Genomic DNA, 22,206 nt, shown 5'->3' with positions numbered 1-22,206 from the left:
AAACATAAAGGTGATTAATGTTTTTGTTCTGAAAGTCCTCATAGAATACAGACACCAGGAACTGCTGCTGTGATACAGTACACTGATGGTGAATTGGATGTGGCAGGGTTTTTTGCACAGAGGAACAGCGTGAAGGAATTCTGTGTGGGTGTCTTATGGTTTTCTGGTTGTCATGCTTCCTGTTGGAGCTGTTGCTGTGGCAGCAGAGCTTTCCCAGACGATTTGGCAGGCATCTCTGTGCCCGACCGATCGATTGGTGTCAGCCTGCAGGCTTTGCTGATGATGTCATCATTATTGATCTGTCTGTGGGCTTAAATGAAACTAAATAGAAAGTGCTTCCTTTCTTCTTATGCATGTGAATGCAATCACTGCAGGAAGCGCTGGGTGATGCAGCACAATGTTATTTATTAACCGAAGTAGTTTATTCAGCTTTTGATGCTTTTTGTGTGAATGTGTGCTTGTACAGTAAAAAATATTCATAAGTAAAATACTAAAAACAATAATAATATAGAGAATCTAGCCTATTTTATACTCAAAGACATACTTTTGTTAAACCGTTTAACATTCAAAAAGTCCTTGAATGATACATTGCTGATTACATTTTGTCAATAGTATTTTTTTCTTATTATTATTATTTTGCTATTTACAAAAGGGTGTTTTGTCTCCAGGGTTTGTTAAAAAAAACAATAAAAGATTACAATTTTGTTCCTTAATTGTCATTATTTTACAGTATATATTGCTATTATTTTTGGATACTTTTTCTATTTGTAAAGTTTCTAATAAGCATCGGGTGAAAAAAAAAGAAACTTGCAAGTCACTCAAAATAAAGTCTTTAAGTAATGTATACACTGAGATCCTCCATGTTTTGCCTACTTCGTCCTCCTCTTTCTCGCATTCTTGTCCCCTCTTTTTCCCTGCTGCTCCCCTGGTATTAGTACAGTATTTTTATTAGGGCACAAAGATATCTTTGTGCTCCAAGCAATCACAAAGTGCTCAGAGTTTCAGCATCAAGTTCAGGGAAGGACAACAAGGGCACATAGAATGCCATCGGTGCAAACAGAAAGAAAGAGAGAGAGAGAGACAGACAGAGAGAGAGAGAGAGAGAGAGAGAGAGAGAGAGAGAGGGAAGACAGGTATGCTCAATCTGTAATGAACTCAGTATAGGATCACAGTAAGACAGGAATGGATTATGTTCGTTGCCATTATTACTAAAATCATTGCTTGCGTCTTAATTAAACACCAGGCCTTTAGTACTGCTCCTTAAACTTCAGGACGTGGTTTCTACTTTCTTTCCCGGTAGGACTACATTAACTCTACCTTTTCTGTCATAGCTGTACATTTTGCCACTGGAAGCTTTGCTTATCTGTCACTCGCTCCCTTTTTTCTGTCTATCTCTCTCTCTTTTCCTCAGAACCAATCCGTTGTTAGCGGGAGGAGTCCAAGCAGTGGACCTGAGGGACGGATAGCAGTGTTTTACGAGTTCGGCGGAGCGCTTGACGACTCCGAAGGTCCGAGGTCCGGTGGGGGGCTTATTCGGGGGTGTCGTCTCCGGTACAAGCGCGCGACATGCTCCCGCATCAGAGAATCGCGGGGCGAGAGCGGAGAACATTTCACTGGCGGACCGCCTCACCGTGGACCACGTAAGTGAACTCTTTATTTACAATATAGATGCTTCAGTATTGGTTTCCCCCTCAGAAAGTCTCTTACTTACCGTGTACCGTATTGTGAGTTGAAGTGACATTTAAAGGACCGTGTCTTCTGGTGGGAGCACGTCAGTGTGTTCCCGCTGGATGCGCGAGCCGCGACGGATTAATAACGGTCACCTCGATGCGCGCGCACCTTCTGAAATTCTTCACCGCTTAGTTTATTGGGTTTCAAAGAACCGAGTCGAGTTTTATTCGGTCTCGTTCAGTTAGTCCGGTTTTGTTTTATTTCTCACTTACTATACTTATATATACACTATATAGTCGCAAAAAAATTAAGCGTTAGTGTATTTAATCAAGACATTTGTGTTTGTGAATACAGTTTACATGAAAAAGTTTTTAAAGGGTATAGTGGGGGAAAACCTCCCTTAAGGATTTTTTTTTTCTGTGAAACAAAAGTTAATATGTCCAGAATAGTTTGGCTATCATAGTTTTTGAGACAATGACATAAACCACATATGATAAATGTCCAGAGTTTTGTTTTTATTTTATTTGTTTTATAAATTTAATTTGATTTGAAAAGGGGGAGTTTTTTGCCACAGGTGTGGATTAAAATGTCCCCAGTCTTGTCAAGGCAATTTTGCTTTATACCTTTGCAGCAAAATTAGAGTACAGGTAGTTTTAGCTTAAAATAAAAAGAATATAAGCAAAAAGTATGAATAACAAAATTATAATAGCCTATTTGAAAAATATTGTTTGCTGATGCTAACTGGCTAGCTAACTAGCTACCTGATGCTAACTTAAGGTAATTTTTAAATATAAAGTCCAAATATTTGATATTCAACCAACTAGTTAGAATACATTTGATGGAGAAAAAAAAAAACAAAGGATTTAATGTTCAGAACAGAGCAAACTACAGTGATTAAGCCATGCAGGGGGGCGTTTTTGCCCCACAGTTTAGGTTTGAAAAAGAAATTATGTCATTCAGAAAATATAATTGACCTTACTATTCTCATCTCATAACTGTGATGTTCTACAAAACAACAAGCTTTAAAACACTTTTTTTCTTTCTGCTGAAAATTAAATCACTTCTCAGATCACCCAACCCTCTGGAGAACCTCTAGAAACCCTTTCAAAAGAGTAATTCTCTGAAAAACTTAAAAACCCATAAGTTCCTGTTGGAAATCTTGACTGTCAATGATTGCTCATCAAAAAAGAAAGATTTTGAGGAACTAGAAATGTATATTGAAGTTCACAACGTACACAGTAGGATACCTAATGTGCTTGGGGGTTCACCAGAAATCTCATGTTTGCCAAACTGTATGTAAAGTGTCACATTTTCTTTGTTTATTGTTTATTTTATTTATGATATCCAATACTCGATTGTGCATTTAAGCTAAATCAATGTTTCATTTGCATGTAAAGGCCTGTTGAAGCAACAGGCTTCAGCCAGATTGTTTGTGTTAGATAATGAATCTGATTGTGGTCCATGGATGCATAATGACATACTGGGAAGATGCGTTCATTTATTCACCCTCCAACTCACTTAAATAATTCAATTCCATTATTAGAGTACAGGTAGTTTTAGCTTAAAATAAAAAGAATATAAAGCAAAAAGTATGAATTAAAAAAATTATAATAGCCTATTTGAAAAATATTGTTTGCTGACGCTAACTGGCTAGCTAACTAGCTACCTGATGCTAACTTAAGGTAATTTTTAAATATAAAGTCCAAATATTTGATATTCAACCAACTAGTTAGAATACATTTGATGGAAAAAAACAAAGGATTTAATGTTCAGAGCAGAGCAACTACAGTGATTAAGCCATGCACCCTGGGGTGTTTTGCCCCACAGTCTAGGTTTGAAAAAGAAATTATGTCATTCTGAAAATATAATTGACCTTACTATTCTCATCTCATAACTGTGATGTTCTACAAAACAACAAGCTTTAAAACACTTTTTTTCTTTCTGCTGAAAATTAAATCACTTCTCAGATCACCCAACCCTCTGGAGAACCTCTAGAAACCCTTTCAAAAAGAGTAATTCTCTGAAAAACTTAAAAACCCATAAGTTCCTGTTGGAAATCTTGACTGTCAATGATTGCTCATCAAAAAAGAAAGATTTTGAGGAACTAGAAATGTATATTGAAGTTCACAACGTACACAGTAGGATACCTAATGTGCTTGGAGGTTCACCAGAAATCTCATGTTTGCCAAACTGTAATGTAAAGTGTCACATTTCTTTGTTTATGTTTATTTATTTATGATATCCAATACTCGATTGTGCATTTAAGCTAAATCAATGTTTCATTTGCATGTAAAGGCTGTTGAAGCAACAGGCTTCAGCCAGATGTTTGTGTTAGATAATGAATCTGATTGTGGTCCATGGATGCATAATGACATACTGGGAAGATGCGTTCATTTATTTACCCTCCAACTCACTTAAATAATTCAATTCCATTATGGAAAACTGGCATGCAAGTGTGTTTTGTGTGCATATGTGTTAGAAATGTGACAAGAGAAGAGGTTGAGCTGCCTATTCCAGATGTTTCTGTGGCCGAAGGGAACTTGAGAGGTTTTATTAAGAGTTAAAAAATTTTCCTCATGTTTGCATGTGTTTCTCTCTCTGTGACCACAACCTTCACTAAATCACTGTTTTTGCATAATGAGGGAAAAATAACATAATTACTATGTATTGTGGTGGTTTACAGTTCAACACATGTTGAGGATAAACATCCATACATGTTCAGTACTTGTAGGAGTATTGTTTAAAATGTGACAATACTAAGTCTTTATGGCCTCCAATTCTTATAAAACACTTAAACAGTGCACTTGTTCGTGAGTTCATACAATCTTTTAGAAAGATAAATACAGGCTGTTCTCATTAGAGGAGTTCAGGCATGCTGGAAAATTGTTTAAAGATGTTTACCTCACTCCTTTATTCATCTTTTGATGAATTAAATGCAGACTTTCATTTCAAACTCAATTTCATGCAAGTCAATATGGTCCTTATAAAGTATTGTTTTCATATTTTCGCAAGAAAATATGTTTAGCTTTGTAACCTTGACTGTAGTCATCATGAAATGCACTTGTGGATGCTTAAACATGAACCCATTTAGACAACACAATTTAATTTAAACCCACACATACTTTAAACTGTATCTCTTGTGCTTTGCATTGAAGACACAAAGTAAATTAGGCAAAGAGGTAGTAATTTGCAACAAGCCATGTGAAGTAAACCATATACTAGAATACATAAATGAAGCTGTCAAAGTCTGTTAAGACACTAACGCATTCTGTTCCCTGACTGTGATTTGCGCTGTCTTTTGTGAAGTAACTTGGATCTTAAACAGATCTGCTGGAGTTTTTGAACTGAAAGACTGCTGTTTCAGCACTAGTGGTCTGAAACAAAACATTCTATGTGTGTGTGACTTGATCAAAGTGCAGTCAATGACAGCCCCAGTCTCATTTTAACCCGGTAGATGACTGTCTGTAATTCATTTATGCTGATCTGTAACATAACTCAAACCAAGCGATTTATGCCGTGGCCAAATAAAAACACAAGATTAAGAGAAAAAGAGGAGAGAATTACACTGCTTAAACTTATGCCTTCTAAGGAACGCATTATTTTCTAATTTTGCAGCCAGACAACTGAATTGCAATGGAAATCAAATACTCACAAAGTCTCTTACCTGCAAGGTGAAACCCTGGCGGAGCAACCAGTGGGACACAAACATCAAAAAACGACCTGCTCACATGTGTGTGTATATATAGCATGACATAAACTAAAAAAAAAAAAGTATTATGTATGTATATCTAAATATTTATTTATTATTATTTATTTATTTATTTTTAAAATTGAGAAAGAGAGCCAGCTGAATCTTAATTAATCATTTATATATTCTTTGGTCTATCAAAATAAGGCTGCATTTATTTGATAAAAAACTCATATTGTGAAAAAATATTACAATTTAATTGCTGACTTTTAGTGTACCTGTTTTTAACAGAGACTCTTTATTAACTTGCCAACTTAACCTGAAACTCCTTCGTCACTGATGCTTGAGATAAATGCCATACTCAAAGGCACAATAGTTATATCGGTCTTAAAGTGCATATTGTTCTTTTTTTTTTTTTTACAAAATGAATATAACCTTATGAAAAGTTAATGCACGGACATGCATCAGCACGCGCATGTGTTGTTTACATGAAGTGGAAGTGCGCGCCTGCCTCGTGATACTCTCCAAAATGGAGGCAAACCACAGCAGACTGGATGAGGAGGAGAAGAATTGTTGAACAAAGTTGTTATTTTCGTTTTCTTTGCACACAAAAAATATTCTTGTAGCTTCGTAAAATTACGGTTGAACCACTGACGTCACATGGACTATTTTACTGATGTTTTTACTACGTTTCTGGACCTTGATCGTGGTAGTACCCTTGCTGTCTATGGGAGGGTCAAAGAGCTCTCTCAATGCATCAAAAATATCTTATTTTGTGTTTTGAAGATAAACGAAGGTCTTACGGGTTTGGAACGACTTGAGGGCGAGTAATTAAAGACAGAATTTTTCATTTTTGGGTGAACTATCCCTTTAAAATACAGCCATTATTCTCAAAATTTTGTGTGAGCACCATTATTATCTAGCACTGCCTTAATCCTCCTGGGCATGGAATTTACTAGGGCTGCTCAGGTTGTTGCTGGGATCCTCTTCCACTCCTCCATAAGGACATCACGGAGCTGCTGGATGTTAGACACATGGCGCTTCTCCAACTTCCGCTTGAGGATGCCCCACAGGTGCTCAATAGGGATCAGGTCTGGAGACATACTTGGCCACTCTATCACCTTCACCTTCAGCTTCCTCAACAAGGCAGTTATCATCTTGGCAGTGTATTTGGGCTCGTATCATGTTGAAATACTGTCCATTTATAATGTTACTTTTCTTGTTTATAAACACTGTCATACTGTTTGTTACCTGCTAATCTGAAGAGCTGCTAAACTGTATTTCATTGTTCCTGAACAATGACAATAAAGTTCTATTCTATTCTATTCTATTCTATTCTATTCTATTCTAGAATGTCACAGTACATGTTGGAATCCATGTTTCCCTCTCCAGTACCAGCAGCACTCATGCAGCCAGGGACATTCTTAGCTGATGCGGGGCCCGGTGAGAGGTAGGGAGTGGGCCCCCCTTGGTCCGTCCGCAATCGCGTTCTGGGGGGGGGGGGTCCCCGAGGTCCTTTGCCGCGGAGGCTGGTGCGACCGCACCAGTTTCATCCCTCTAAGGACGGCCCTGCATGCAGCCACAGACCATGATGTGACCACATCCATGCTTGACTAAAAGCAAGACACATTTTTCTTGGTATACCTCACCAGGGCGTCGTTCTTCTGGGAATATTGTCCTTCACCAGCAATATTTTTGTCTTTAGCGTAGCACTTTGTACAAACATATTCAGGAAAACATTCAAGAGGATCTACAGTAGCCTACGTAACACTTAAGGTTAAAACATAAGCAGAGGAAGAGGATTTAATTGAAAAAAAAGTAGATTTTTCTAAATTTAAAAGTATTAGAAAATAAATAAATAAATAAATACAAATTAAAGTGACGTGACATACAGCCTAGTATGGTGACCCATACTCAGAATTTGTGCTCTGCATTTAACCCATCCAAGTTCGGTGCCTTGCTCAAGGGCACCTCAGTCGTGGTATTGCCGGCCCAAGACTTGAACTCACAACCTTAGGGTTAGGAGTCAAACTCTCTAACCATTAGGCCATGACTTCCCCAAATTATTTAATGTAACAGCTGTACTGTTCATATTAGACCAAAATTCTTTCCTGGATAGGCTATAAAATAGAGGAGGTTACATTTTATTAATCTGTAGTCACAGATCTCACCTATGTTTGAAGTTACGCTGTTTGCGTACCCAATCCGCCTGTGTGATCAAGTTCAAGCCAAACAGTGACAATAGCACCTGCTAGGGTCACAGAATATGATGGTCACAGAATTTGGTGTAAGAAGTGTGGCACTTCTTTCACTTCAAGCACTGCTGGTAAACCACCAAAATAAAAGCAGTTTAATATTTGAATTTTCAGAGATGCACCGATCGACCATCGGCTGTAAATCTGAACGGACATCTTTTTTGTTTTATTTCAGAGTCTGTAAACAGCGTTAACAGAGAACAGAGATGCAAAGAGGAGAAAATACATTAGCACTAGCAGGCAGAGCAAGCTCATTGTTCACAATGCGCAAAGTATGAATGTATCTCTGAGGGGAACTGACTGTCTTAAGAAACAGTTTAGATGCCATTTTCCTTTCGTCTTGCCTCTGTAATATTTACAGCGTAATCAAGGAAACAATGCATCACTGCTGTTTTTTAAGTGCCACCTGCTGACAGAGAGTGAACTTGGATTTTCATTCAGCCTGTCTGCTGTTTGGTATGTTTTATGTAGCCTAATTTTACAAAGCTAAAGTCAGACCATTCTGTTTTTGCTTTCAGGTTTTGGCCATGTAGCAGCCTCGTAATTGTATGGCTGTGGTCCGTCATACGAGTGTTAATAAACATTTACAATTTCCTCAGCATCCAATCTATCATTGTGATCCATTGTTTTCCTATTTTTTTTTTTTTTTATGCATCAAACATTAAACAAATACTATACATAAAAGACAGAACAGATAGAACCTCTACCTTATAAACAAAGGAAAAAAATATCACACCTCCTACAAATTTAAATACATAAAGACAAATAACTAAAAAATAAAAATAATTAAAGAAATAAATGTCACTTCCAGTTTGGGGTTTTTCAGATGCGGAAGTACATTTTTCTTTCTTAATGGGTTCTCTAACCTGCAATATGCCCTTCAATAGGAACTGCTGATGCCTTCTTAATATTTGCGTCGCTGACCACGATGGTTCAACAGTTAGGTAGTCGATCACCAAATGATCTCCCATCCAGCTTATATTCACACATTACACTTGACCTTATCTGTTCCTAGTCTGTTCAGCTAGGATGTACTGTATATACACATATATCACTTACATTCACTTTGTTGTTGCTGTTGTTGAACCTGTGCTTCTTTCTGAACTGTATGTTACAGGTGCGTGAGAGTGGCGTGTTGCAGTCGCCTGCGTTTTATGTGGTTCGCTCTGATGGTCTTGACGGTCCTCTGCGTAGCACTGCAGATGCTGGGAGTCGTCCGACAGGCCAGGTTGATTATGTTTTTATGAAAAATTCATAGTGACTTACGCATAGCGAATTATAAATAGACTGAACAGTCAACTGAAGACTACTTGTTGAACGAAGTTCCCTAGAGGCATTACACTGGAACAGAAGGAGATCGGAGATATAAGATGGAGCCAGTCCATGGAAACCCTTATAAACAAACAACACTGTTTTAAAATGGATATGATATTTAACTGGGAGCCAGTGGAGAGAGATCAACACTGGTGAAATATGTTTCCTCTTCATTGTTCCAGTTAACAATCGAGCGGCAGCATTTTGAACAAGTTGAAGGCAAGACAGTAGAGACTGTGAAACACCCAAGTACAATACATTACAATAATCTAATCTGGATGAAATAAAAGCATGTATTACAGTCTCCATGTCTCTTGATGTTAAGAATGACTTCATCTTTGCAATATTCTTTAGCTGATAAAGACAACTTCTAACCACAGCATTGATCTGTTTATCAAAAGTCAAAGCAGAGTCAAAAGTGATGCCTAAGTTTCTGATATGTGAATGAAGATTATCATATAGAGGTCCCAGTTTACTGGCCACAACCTCTGTAGAAGCATGGGAGCCAAAGATTAAGACCTCAGTCTTAGACTCATTTAACTGAAGGAAATTGGCAGACATCCACTCTTTAACATCTCTCAGACAATCAAACAGACACTGTAAACTGGAGACATCCTTTGGGTACAAGGGAACATAACATTGAGTATCATCTGCGAAACAGTGGTATGAAACATTGTGTCTCTTAAATATAGGATACAAAGGAAGCATGTATAAAAAAAAAATAGAACAGGACCCAAAATTGAGCCCTGTGGAACCCCATACAAAACTGGTGCACGAGATGATGAATATTTGCCAGTCTCTACAGAGAAGGTTCGATCCTTTAAATAGGATACAAACCAATTTAAAACACGTCCTTGAATCCCAATTTGCTGTAAGTGTTTTAAAAGAATGCCATGATCGAGAGTGTCAAATGCCACACTAAGGTCCAGCAAAATTAAAACAGCACAATTGTCGGAATCAGCAATAAGTCGTTTAATACTTTTAGCAATGCAGATTCTGTAATGTGTTGAGGTCTGAAGCCAGACTTATATTTATCGAAATTACCATTTTCCTGTAGAAAAGAAGAAAGCTGATTAAACACAACGTTCTCCAAAACTTTTGATAAAAAACTGTAATTTAGAAATGGGACAGTAATTATTTAAAACTGTTGGATCAAGCATTGTTTTTTTGAGTAGTGGCTGTACAGTGGCATGCTTAAAATAGGATGGGACTATTCCACTGATTAAACTGCTATTAATTATTGACAGTAAACTAGGACTGATAGTGTCAAGTGTCTCTAATAAGAGACAAGGAGGAAGAACATCCAATGAACAAAAAGTGGGCTTCATTTTATAAATAATTTTCACCAGGTAACTGTGAGACACTGGTGTAAATTCAGATAAATATGTAGAAACTGATGTGGACTGAGGGAAGTCCAGCAAGGAGGGAACAATACATGATCTTATAACATTGATCTTGTCAGTAAAAAACTTAAAAAAGTTTTCACAGGCCATAGGAGAAAGAGCCGGATATAAATTAGACATTGGATTTAGGAAACTATTGATGGTATTAAATAATATTTTTGGACTATAAGCGTTCTTAGCAATGAGATCAGAGAAATAATTTGCCTTTGCAATCTTAACAGTTTTTTGATAGTGAATCATACACATTTTTTGATGCAATAATATGATACTTGTAATTTATCCCTCTTCCACTTTCTTTCCGCTTTTTTCCATTTCTGTCTAATTGCCCTAGTTTCATCATTAAACCAAGAATGTACACAACTTCTAGGTCTTTTTAATTTAAAGGAGGCAAGCGCATCAAGTATATTTAAACATTAAACTTATTAACTAACTCGTTGGGATTAGCTCCAAGACAGTTAGACTCTATTTCATGAGTTATAGGGGAAATAAAATAAGCATCTAAGAATTTTTCAGATGTGGATGAGATAAAAGAACGGACATACCGGCCTACCGAGGCGGGGTGTGGTAGCGGACTAGGAACAGCTATGTTAAAAATAATAGACTTATGTTGGGTTATGATAAGTTATTTAATGTTTTTTTATATTTATATAAGTAAATAGGTTTAAATTAGATAAAGTTTTTTTAATTGTTTGTGATTGGTTCCAACAACAGATTGTATAAGATTGAAGGTGTCGATAATTTGGAGAAACTCTTTAACCATAGGCTTTGAAGGGCAACAAACAAGTATGTTAAAATCACCCAATATCAAGAACCTCCAGAATCTCCATTTGGCACAACAGAGGATAAAAAATATGAGAAGTCACTTATAAAATCCTTATTGTACTTGGGGGTCTATAAACAAGTATACATAACAGTGGATTACAGCCGTCCATCTTAAATATCTGAACTTCAAAACTAGAAAACAATTCCGAGGCAAGTAGACGGGATTTTAATTTACAGGTCCTTCTCAAAAAATTAGCATATTGTGAAAAAGTTCATTATTTTCCATAATGTAATGATAAAAATTAAACTTTCATATATTTTAGATTCATTGCACACCAACTGAAATATTTCAGGTCTTTTATTGTTTTAATACTGATGATTTTGGCATACAGCTCATGAAAACCCAAAATTCCTATCTCAAAAAATTAGCATATCATGAAAAGGTTCTCTAAACGAGCTATTAACCTAATCATCTGAATCAACTAATTAACTCTAAACACCTGCAAAAGATTCCTGAGGCTTTTAAAAACTCCCAGCCTGGTTCATTACTCAAAACCGCAATCATGGGTAAGACTGCCGACCTGACTGCTGTCCAGAAGGCCATCATTGACACCCTCAAGCGAGAGGGTAAGACACAGAAAGAAATTTCTGAACGAATAGGCTGTTCCCAGAGTGCTGTATCAAGGCACCTCAGTGGGAAGTCTGTGGGAAGGAAAAAGTGTGGCAAAAAACGCTGCACAACGAGAAGAGGTGACCGGACCCTGAGGAAGATTGTGGAGAAGGACCGATTCCAGACCTTGGGGGACCTGCGGAAGCAGTGGACTGAGTCTGGAGTAGAAACATCCAGAGCCACCGTGCACAGGCGTGTGCTTTTGAACCAGAAACAGCGGCAGAAGCGCCTGACCTGGGCTACAGAGAAGCAGCACTGGACTGTTGCTCAGTGGTCCAAAGTACTTTTTTTCGGATGAAAGCAAATTTTGCATGTCATTCGGAAATCAAGGTGCCAGAGTCTGGAGGAAGACTGGGGAGAAGGAAATGCTAAAATGCCTGAAGTCCAGTGTCAAGTACCCACATTCAGTGATGGTCTGGGGTGCCATGTCAGCTGCTGGTGTTGGTCCACTGTGTTTTATCAAGGGCAGGGTCAATGCAGCTAGCTATCAGGAGATTTTGGAGCACTTCATGCTTCCATCTGCTGAAAAGCTTTATGGAGATGAAGATTTCGTTTTTTCAGCACGACCTGGAACCTGCTCACAGTGCCAAAACCACTGGTAAATGGTTTACTGACCATGGTATTACTGTGCTCAATTGGCCTGCCAACTCTCCTGACCTGAACCCCATAGAGAATCTGTGGGATATTGTGAAGAGAAAGTTGAGAGACGCAAGACCCAACACTCTGGATGAGCTTAAGGCCGCTATCGAAGCATCCTGGGCCTCCATAACACCTCAGCAGTGCCACAGGCTGATTGCCTCCATGCCACGCCGCATTGAAGCAGTCATTTCTGCAAAAGGATTCCCGACCAAGTATTGAGTGCATAACTTAACATAATTATTTGAAGGTTGACTTTTTTGTATTAAAAACACTTTTCTTTTATTGGTCGGATGAAATATGCTAATTTTTTGAGATAGGAATTTTGGGTTTTCATGAGCTGTATGCCAAAATCATCAGTTTTAAAACAATAAAAGACCTGAAATATTTCATTTGGTGTGCAATGAATCTAAAATATATGAAAGTTTAATTTTTATCATTACATTATGGAAAATAATGAACTTTTTCACAATATGCAATTTTTTTGAGAAGGACCTGTATTTCTATAAATAGTAGCTAAGCCCCCACCATGACCAACTGACCTTGACCTGTTAAAAAAAAGTTATAATCTTTAGGACAAACTTCAGAGAGTGGACCAAGTTCACCAGCATTTAGCCACGTCTCAAGCATAAACAGAAGGTCCAACTCATGAGATAAAATTTGTTCATTAATTGCAAATGTCTTGTTTGAGATCAATCTTACATTTAGCAACGGCATCCTCACTTCAGTGGAGTCTGTTTCCTGATGAGTGGATCGATGGTAAGATTTTGTAGAATTATGTTGAATCTCTGACGATGGGGAATAATCCAATGAACGAAGGTTGCAGGGATTTAATCCTCTTCTACAGACCCGTAGTCTAGGAGAAGTACTCCTTAACAAGAGCACTGATCCTGGTTGATCCAGATAAACAGACACGGCTCCATGTTTGAGAGACCACGAATATGAAATCCAGCCGCGATCACAGCTGGAAGCCAGACTCCGAGAGTCTGCATGACTCGGGCCTCATGGCGACGATGATATTATATTATATTCATATATTTTTAACAGCTTGCATTGAACGATATTTCTATTAAAGGCAATGGGAAAAACTTGACAAAGTTACAAACTTATTAACATATAATGTATTATATTATATTTTATTCTCATTAAATGCAATGGAAATATCTTAACTAAATTACAAACTTATTATAAACATATACAGTACGTACAGTATTATATTAACTAGAGCAAGACTTTTTAACAGCTTTCATTGGATGATATTTACATTAAAGACAATGGAAATATCGTGACAAAATTACAAACTTTATAAACACAGACATATATATTACAAATATATATGTCTTAGGGAGACTTTTCATATCAGATTTAACTGCTTGCATTGGACAATATGCAATGTAAATATCTTGACAAATTTACAAATGTATTATAAACATGTATTAAAAACATTGACATTATATTATATTATATTCGACTCATTTTACATTTTACAGCTTGTATTGGACTATATTTTCATTAAAGGGAATATATTATAGAGGCCATAAAATATTATTGATTTGTGTTGGTTCCATATGGGTTGGTATCTAAAATGCTCTCTCTCTCTCTCTCTCTCTCTCTCTCTCTCTCTATCTCTCTCTCTCTCAGGAGCTCCAAGGTTTTGAAACTTGTTAGTGAGCAGCTGGTCGGAATGCCTTCAGAGATGCACAGGCCTGTAAAGCGCAAAGACTGGGGAAACGTTTGGTCTGTCTCAGCAGCCATTGTTGAGGAACCATTAGAACAGCAACCTTTTATACAAAGAAAAGACAAGAGCGAAAACCCTCATTCAGAAGAGGGAAGGGACCAAGTCTTGGAGGATACAAGAAAAACGCTTTCTAGCACTACCAAAGCAGCTCCAGCAATAGAGGGGAATAAACTTTGGCTTGACCAAGATTTTCCAAACCAGCCACAGAGGCCAGCTTTCCCCAAAAGGACCCCAGAAATTAAAAAACCTCCACCCTCTGATGACAAAACTGATACACATACAGTAAAATCACTAGTTGACGACACTGTCATGTGTCAGCCCAAAAACCATATTGTCTTCCTCAAGACACACAAGACTGCCAGTAGCACCATACTGAACATTCTCTATCGTTATGGGGAAAACCATAATCTGACCTTTGCCTTGCCGCTGAACATGCACAGCCAGTTATTTTACCCAGCATTCTTTGCAGCACACTTTGTGGAGGGTGTCAGGACTCACAGCGTGAAGGAGTTCCACATCCTGTGCAATCACATGAGGTTCAGCTCACAGGAGGTCAGTCCGAGAGCACATTACCCAGCCTTTGGATTCAAAGAGAGAGATGTACCAAAGCATGTATCTGAAAGTAGTTGTGTTGCAGGACTGGATGAATAATAGAATATTCTTGATATTAAGCCAAGACACAACAAGCAAAACTTTATTTTTTCATGCACTGGTCAATTTTGAGATGTTGGGCTATTTAGCTTCCAAGTTGTTTTTCAGACTAAATAGAAAACATCCAAAATACATATTTAAGTGCTTATTACAGTTTATCTATTTGTGTCTGTAGAGTTCAATTACAATCCATATCTTTAAAGGCTGTTTTCTCAGAATACGAAATCAACACTTCACAAACACTTAGATACACCAAACTTATTTTCTATCTATATTTTGAAGGTTTTTATAGAGGGGTTTGTTGTTCATATATCATTCACCTGGTTTATATTACATTTTAGACCTAAAACCAAGTTGGAAACATTTTTTCTGGCTGTTGACAGTGACAGCAAAACAATTATTCTAGTGATGCATATAAACAAATAAAAATGTAATGCTTTTTATTTCATATTTATTTATTTTGATTATGAATTCATTTCTTTGTTATTTTGTTTTTATAATGCTTTATTTGGAGTATGTCTTTTTTCTTGCTGCACAAGATAAAAAAAATGACAATGCATTAAAACCTGGACACTTTTTGATTAAATAAATTGCATTAGGTGAGATTTTAATCTAGTGATTTTTTTTAACTAATTGTATTTATTATTCTGTGTTTTTAATGTTATATTTATTTTGCCTTGTATCAATAACCTTTGAGGAGAATATTTTTGCAATTTTGTCAAGACTGTGGTGTGAAAGCAATCCTAGATATGCATAGACTGTGCATAAATTATTTGAGACAACTGACTATTTTCATTTTCAAGAGAAAGATGAAGCACCCAGTGCTAGACGAAAGTAGACAGTTGCAGATCTGAATGATTTAGAGGACATCTGCACTGATAACATGTAGTTTGCATTCTGGGATGGAATTTCAGTTGGGATGTGTGTATGACTCTGAAACAAAGCGCAAGGGGTCAAAATTTCATCCGCTTGTACTTAAACAGTGATGGAAAGCTGAATAAAGATTTTATTCATAAGTCTGTTTTGTCTTTTCTGACTTGCAGGTGAGGAAAGTGATGCCTAAAGACACATTCTACTTTTCCATTCTTCGGAATCCAGTGGCGATGATGGAATCCCTGTTTGTTTACTACAAAGCGATCCCAGCTTTCCGTGCTGTCAAGAGCCTTGAGGAGTTTCTGATCCAGGGTGGGCGGAGCTACAACGCCTCTGTGCCTAATAACCACTATGCACGTAACATTTTGACCTTTGACTTCGGTCTAGATAATACAGCACCTGAGAACGACACCGAGCTGAACAAACGTAGCGCTGAGGTCATCGCCGCTGTGGAACATGACTTTCCGCTGATCCTCATCTCGGAGTATTTTGATGAATCGCTGGTGCTTCTAAAACACGCCCTCTGCTGGTCACTGGATGACGTTTTATCTTTTCGCCTCAACAGTCGCAGTGAACGCTCTCGCAGGCCCTTGAGCGCAGAGATCGCAGAGCGTTTAAAAGAGTGGAATTCACTTGATTGGCGATTGTACCAGCATTTTAATGCCACTTTCTGGAAACGCATAGACTCCACACTCGGGCGGGCGAAACTCCAACAGGAAGTTGAACTTCTGAGGGCAAAGAGGAGGAAGCTTGAGCAAATGTGTCTTCAGGAAGGAGGGGCAGTAGATCCTGCGCAGGTCCAGGATTCATCATTGAAACCGTTTCAGTATGGCGCAGCAGTTATTCAAGGTTATAACCTCCGACTGGGGTTAAATAATGACACTCGTCAGCTTTGTCATAGGTTGATTACACCTGAACTACAGTACACCTCAGCTTTGTACACCAAACAGTTCCCTCAGCTGGCAGCCGCGCATGCCGCTGCTGCAAAAAAGATTGCGGCTTCCAGAAACACTGCAGTGCACAGAGCTGTTAAGCGCAATATTGAGACAAATGTTCACACAGCAATGATGAACAATACCTCACATAACAATACAAATAAAGTCAGTGTGGATGAACAGCTTACACGGTTTAGCTAATTCTGTTCCAAAGCAAACGACTCTTATGAGCAGGTTCAGTTTAGCGAATCAAACCCATACAGCCCAACCAGAATCACTGAAGAATGAATCAGTTCTTTTAATGAATTGTTCAAAAAGATAGGTTTGATGAATTGTTCACTGAATTGAATCCAGCGAGGCACTGAATCAACATCTGATTCACTCACTCACTTACTGTCAGTATCATTAATGATGTCCATTTGATAGCATTTTGTTAGATAGCCTAGTTTTTTTTTTTTTTTTTTTTTTTTTTTTTTTAAGGCTTAATTAAACAATATTCATTAGGAATAACTTATTATCTAAGTTCTGATTAAAATATTTTGTCTGCATATGACATCTATTCTGCATTACCCTCCAGCAAAACCAATGATACCTGATGTACCTGATAGTTTTGGCTCTTAAAATATCACAGGCTATGATTATATTGTGTGAGACAATAATAATCAAGTGTGATTAATGGTCTTAGAAGACTATAGCTTGTTTACCTTGTTTGCACTTTCTATTCATACATAAATCATCTAATTTTTATGAAAATGTTTGTCCATTTTAGACTAGAAGAGTCTTACTGTGCCTGTTCAGCTGTTGTTTGTGTTTTGGAAAATGCAAACCTTTCTGCTCATTATGGCTAAGCTGGTTCTCTAAAACCAATGGTTTAGGTTTCCAATGTGACTCAGAAGTTTAAATAACATGGATAAAGTGTGTTTGGCCTATGCAAAAGTACAGATTCAGCTGAACTTGGTTTTTGTTATAATGCAGTATTGTGAATAACTTGGAGAACAGGCTTACACTTTGTAAATCCAGCTATTTATTTCTGCACCATGAGGCAATTGATTTGTTGTCAAATGTCACTGGAAGAAAATGGAAAATATGTCACTGGCAATCTCAGACACATGAATCAGAGCCTAATGCAAAATACTTTGAAAGGATCTATTAGATTTTTTTGTGTTGTTTCCGACATTGCAATCTTAGAAGTGGTCTATAAAAGTATTTACACACTAAGGTCACAAATTTAAAGTTTGCTAGTGCTCTGGCATAGTTGTGCACATGACAAATAAGAGCTGTTGGTTTGAGTCTGACCTGGTTCACATCCTGATCCCATTTTATCTTTTCCTCACTTTTCTTTCTGCATTCTGCAGTCCTATAAATAACAGTAAAACGCCCTAAAATAAAATGATACATTAACAAAATGTATGAACTTCATTGTAATAGATAAAAATATCAAACCAACAAACAAAATATTAGAATTTTCTCAGAATTAACTGGTGTTAATGTGGTATTTATGAAGTCGGTAGACACATCAGATCGATCACATGTAGTTCATATGAACATGATCCAAGTCTAAAAGTCCAAATAATTTCTTTTTTTAATTGGTTAATTTGATAATGTAAAGCCTAATAAATGTCATTTAATATTGAAAAGTGAACTTGGGCTACATTTCTTTAAAATTAACACTGCTTGGTTTGGTGTTGTATTATGTAACGCAATGACAAGTGTGGTAATGAAGCCTCTGTTTCTCACAAGTGGAACCCTAATTAATGTAAACGTTCTGTATTATGACGGATTTAATACAATGGCCATCTAAAACCAGTCTGGAAACCCAATGTATCATTGAGGCCAATTTTAATGGAGAAAGCAGACTAACAGTATGCTAAGGGCTAATGCTGATTGCCAAGTTTTACCAGCTTTACTGAGACTCTGAAGGACCTGGACCTTGATCATTACCCAGAATGACTTACCAGCCTGCATAAAAGATCATCTGAACCAATGTCTCAGAACTTTGATCTCAAAGTTTGCTTTAATGTTAGTGAGCAGTATATACTGTATATGTGTGGCACCTTATTTCAAATCTCTGAAAGCTACAGTATATTTGCAACTGTTTCGTATTTATTAATAAAAGATGATTCTCTGGTGATGGTTGTCTTCTCTGTACAAAACAAGCATGAAACCTGCTTTGTGCCCTGAGGTCACATAATCAAACCCTCAGTCTTGTGTAAGAGTGGATTTGTCACTCACCCAAAAGCTAAAGCTGTGTTAGGCTAGCGCTCACTAAGATGTTTTTCATCAGTGCTGTTAAAGAATGTATTTGGATAGACATGAAAGGCTTTTTAAACATCTTGGATTTTAATATGGAGATCTGAGTTTGTCACTTGTAATCAAACACATTTCAAAGCTTGTGTCCACATGTCTCAACAGCAGAACATTAAACAAGTACACAAGCAACCCATCTGCTACATAAAACAACAGTTATTGTGCATTTTCAGTGACTAGCAAAATCACCAAATTTGCACAAAATTTGAGTAAGTTTAACTTTTTTTAAATAATTACAGTATATCCTGGTTATGGGTGTCTTATCTGTATTATAATGTGCATGTGTTGAAGTCACTATTAACTATTTTAATATTAAGCATCCATATATGAGTCCATGTAGCTTTGGAAACCATACACTTTTTGGCTGTCCACACTTTAAGATGAGATTGAAAATATATAAATATAATTAATTACCTATAATAAATTATACATTAAAAAATAATAATAATAATAATTTAGTATGTAAAATTTATTATAGGTGATTTAATGTTATTTAAATCATTTAAGTTATTTTAATATTTAATTAATTGGAAACGTTTGCAGGGTAATTTTCGTCAAACTTTTAAACCAGGAGTAGTAGGCATCCCTAAGAGTTTGAAAATGATATAAAAAATATTAATTGGGGTGATGCATTACAAATTGGTGATCTGGACAAAAACTGTGAAATTGTGATGCAAACCATTGAAAAAATGTATTCAAAAGTATACACGACCATTAAAATGTAGACAAAATAGTGCATCCCTTCCATGGCTAAATTCAGATATTCATCAACTAATGAAAAGAGAGATCTTGCTTTGAAAAAGTTTTTTCTTACAAAGACACAGACAGATATATTAAGTTTTAAATCGCTAAGAAATAAAGTAGTTAGTGAAATGAGGAAGGCAAAAACTGCATATTTTGAGAAATTGATCGCAGAATTAGGAGGAAATAGCTCATCTCTTTGGAAGTGCATTAACAAATTTTCTAAACAAGAATGCATACAAAGAAAACCATTGTTGGAGCTGCACATAAAAGGAACACTTAGTACTGATAGCACTGAAATTTGCAATGAATTTAACAAATATTTCATCCAGTCTGTGGAAGAGCTTGCTATATGTTTTGAACCTGTACAATTACCTCAAAATGCAATAAATGACACACCCTCATCCTTTTATATCTCTGAAGTTGATGAAGGTAAGATACTTCAAATTATTAATCAATTGAATAATTCAAGAGCTAAGGATATATTTGGGAGGGATACCGCATTCATAAAAAAATACAGTGCTTGTTTGCTAAAGCCCTTGGTGAATTTGATAAATACTGTATATCTATTGGAGAAAGTAAACGCCCCTCAAATTGGAAAACTTCTATTATAACCCCAATTTTTAATGCAAGATCAATTGATGAGGTTCAGAATTATAGACCAATTTCTATAATCCCTGTAATCTCCAAAAATTTCGGAAAAGTTGGTATCTAAACAATTTATCAACTATCTAGAAAAACATGATCTACTTCACTCTAAGCAGTTTAGTTTTAGGCCTAAGTTTTTGACAGAAATGGCAAACTGATTCTCACAGAATTTATTAAGCAAGCTTTAGATAATGGCAATGTAGTAAGCGCAGTGTTTTTAGATCTCAAAAAGGCATTTGATACAGTGAATCGTGAAATTCTCCTACATAAATGAAATTTGTTTAGCTTCTCTCAGCAGGCAATAAATTGGTTTAGATCATATTTAGAATCTCGAGATCAGTGTGTTAAAATAAATAATTCAAGATCAGCTGTACGAAACAATGAGATGGGTCTCCCTCAAGGGTCAATTCTGGGTCCATTGTTGTTTTCCTTATATGTCAATGATTTACCAAATTGTTGTAAGCAAACTAAATGTCAGTTATATGCAGATGACAGTCGTTTATGTATCGGCACAGACTCCACGTTTAGCTGCAGATATATTAACAAATGAAATGACTGATGTGTCACAGTGGCTGCAAAACAACTGTTTGACCTTAAACTGTTCAAAAACTTAATGTGTTTCTCAATTAGACGGAAGGAAATGAGTGGATTTATAATTAAGATCAATCAAAAGGCAATAGAGACAGTTCACAATTTTAAATATTTAGGTGTAATTTCAGATTCTCATTTGAAATTTGATGTGCATGTAAAAAAGTCTGTGTAGAACAATCAGAACAAACTTGAATTGTTTTTACATGATAAGACTGTATATATCTCTAAAAACAGCTAAGTTATATATGCATGCAATGGTCTTTTTGCATTTATCTTATGGTGTGTCTGTCTGGACTCAGGTTCCTCAGATGACTATCAAACCTGTTAGATCTCTATATAAACAAACACTAAAACTTTATTATTATTATTATTATTATTATTTTACTATATACAATCCATCAGTTCAGTAACCACGCATCAAAATGATAGGTAAAATAACTTTTATTTTGAGTTTTTATTTGAGTGTTTGTGTCGATGACTGTCGCCCTCTTGTGGAGACATGTGAAAGCACTTTAGCACACTGGACTGCAGCTGAAGCTGCTGCAGGCTCATGGCTTCTTTCCAAACAACACAAAAAGCTGAGAATTCCTCTTCAGGTTTGCATCTACAGACACAGTTGGAGATTAATCAGTTGGACTTGCTTTGGTGAGTAACTTACCAGATATTACATGGCTGCTCAGCAAAAAGTAAACTATTTACCACAAAACTTTTAATGAGGAAAACCACACAGACACTCTGGCCAATTAGAATCAGAAGGCAACTGGCAATCCTTCAAACATTGTAAGCTGTCAAAAAGTTATTTTGTTTATTTACCTTTTTTTGACTGTGATTATGAAAACAGCAAATTACCTCAGTTTTATCTCATTGATAACTAGCTATAGTAGCAATGGTATTTTGTTGAAAACTGGTTAATCATGGTAAAAAAAAAAAATGTAAGGTTGGTTTTTGGCTGTTTTGGAAATTTTAATGTAATATGAACTTTTCAGACGACATTTTTTTTACACGCCTACTGTTTAATCTTTGCTTTCATAAAGTGTGAGATTCTTTCACGTTTCTGCTTTTGATCATTCCACAATCAACAGGGAAGAGCAGAGCTAATCATGTATTTACAAAGGAAAGGCGAAGCTGATGTTGTAATGATTGGCATTATGCCTAAGGATTGTGGATCTTTTGGAATGTAATGTGGTTTGGAAACACCTCTATCCTTAGAGGTTTCTATTTTTTATGTGTGTTGCATTTGTAGGAATATTGCCTGATGTAATTTTGGCTTAATTATTTGCACTGGAGCATTGTTGTGACTGGAGAAAGAAATTAAGTATTGTG

The 22,206-nt window shown here is 36.6% G+C and overlaps 1 protein-coding gene across 1 annotated transcript; it reads left to right on the top strand.

Moving 5' to 3' along the window:
• The first annotated feature begins 1,177 nt into the window (after positions 1-1,177).
• Positions 1,178-18,755, top strand: LOC109099617 (galactose-3-O-sulfotransferase 2-like). Its single transcript, XM_019113133.2, has 5 exons — positions 1,178-1,296; positions 1,412-1,640; positions 8,732-8,842; positions 14,041-14,689; positions 15,832-18,755. The coding sequence occupies exons 2-5, from the start codon at positions 1,567-1,569 to the stop codon at positions 16,795-16,797; spliced, it is 1,800 nt and encodes a 599-aa protein (XP_018968678.2). The 5' UTR covers positions 1,178-1,296; positions 1,412-1,566; the 3' UTR covers positions 16,798-18,755.
• Positions 18,756-22,206: the final 3,451 nt, after the last annotated feature.

Source organism: Cyprinus carpio, chromosome A15 (genome assembly GCF_018340385.1).
Source record: "Cyprinus carpio isolate SPL01 chromosome A15, ASM1834038v1, whole genome shotgun sequence".
NCBI lineage: Eukaryota > Metazoa > Chordata > Actinopteri > Cypriniformes > Cyprinidae > Cyprinus > Cyprinus carpio.
Note: the sequence above shows the minus strand (reverse complement) of the source record. Positions and strands in the feature narration are given on the sequence as shown.

Bases quoted from the DNA above. Each gene is read 5' to 3' on its own strand.
- LOC109099617 (XM_019113133.2), top strand. From the start codon at position 1,567: ATGCTCCCGCATCAGAGAATCGCGGGGCGAGAGCGGAGAACATTTCAC. The intron at 1,641-8,731 runs GTAAGTGAACTC...TGTATGTTACAG, and splicing joins ACCGCCTCACCGTGGACCAC to GTGCGTGAGAGTGGCGTGTT. The intron at 14,690-15,831 runs GTCAGTCCGAGA...TCTGACTTGCAG, and splicing joins TGAGGTTCAGCTCACAGGAG to GTGAGGAAAGTGATGCCTAA.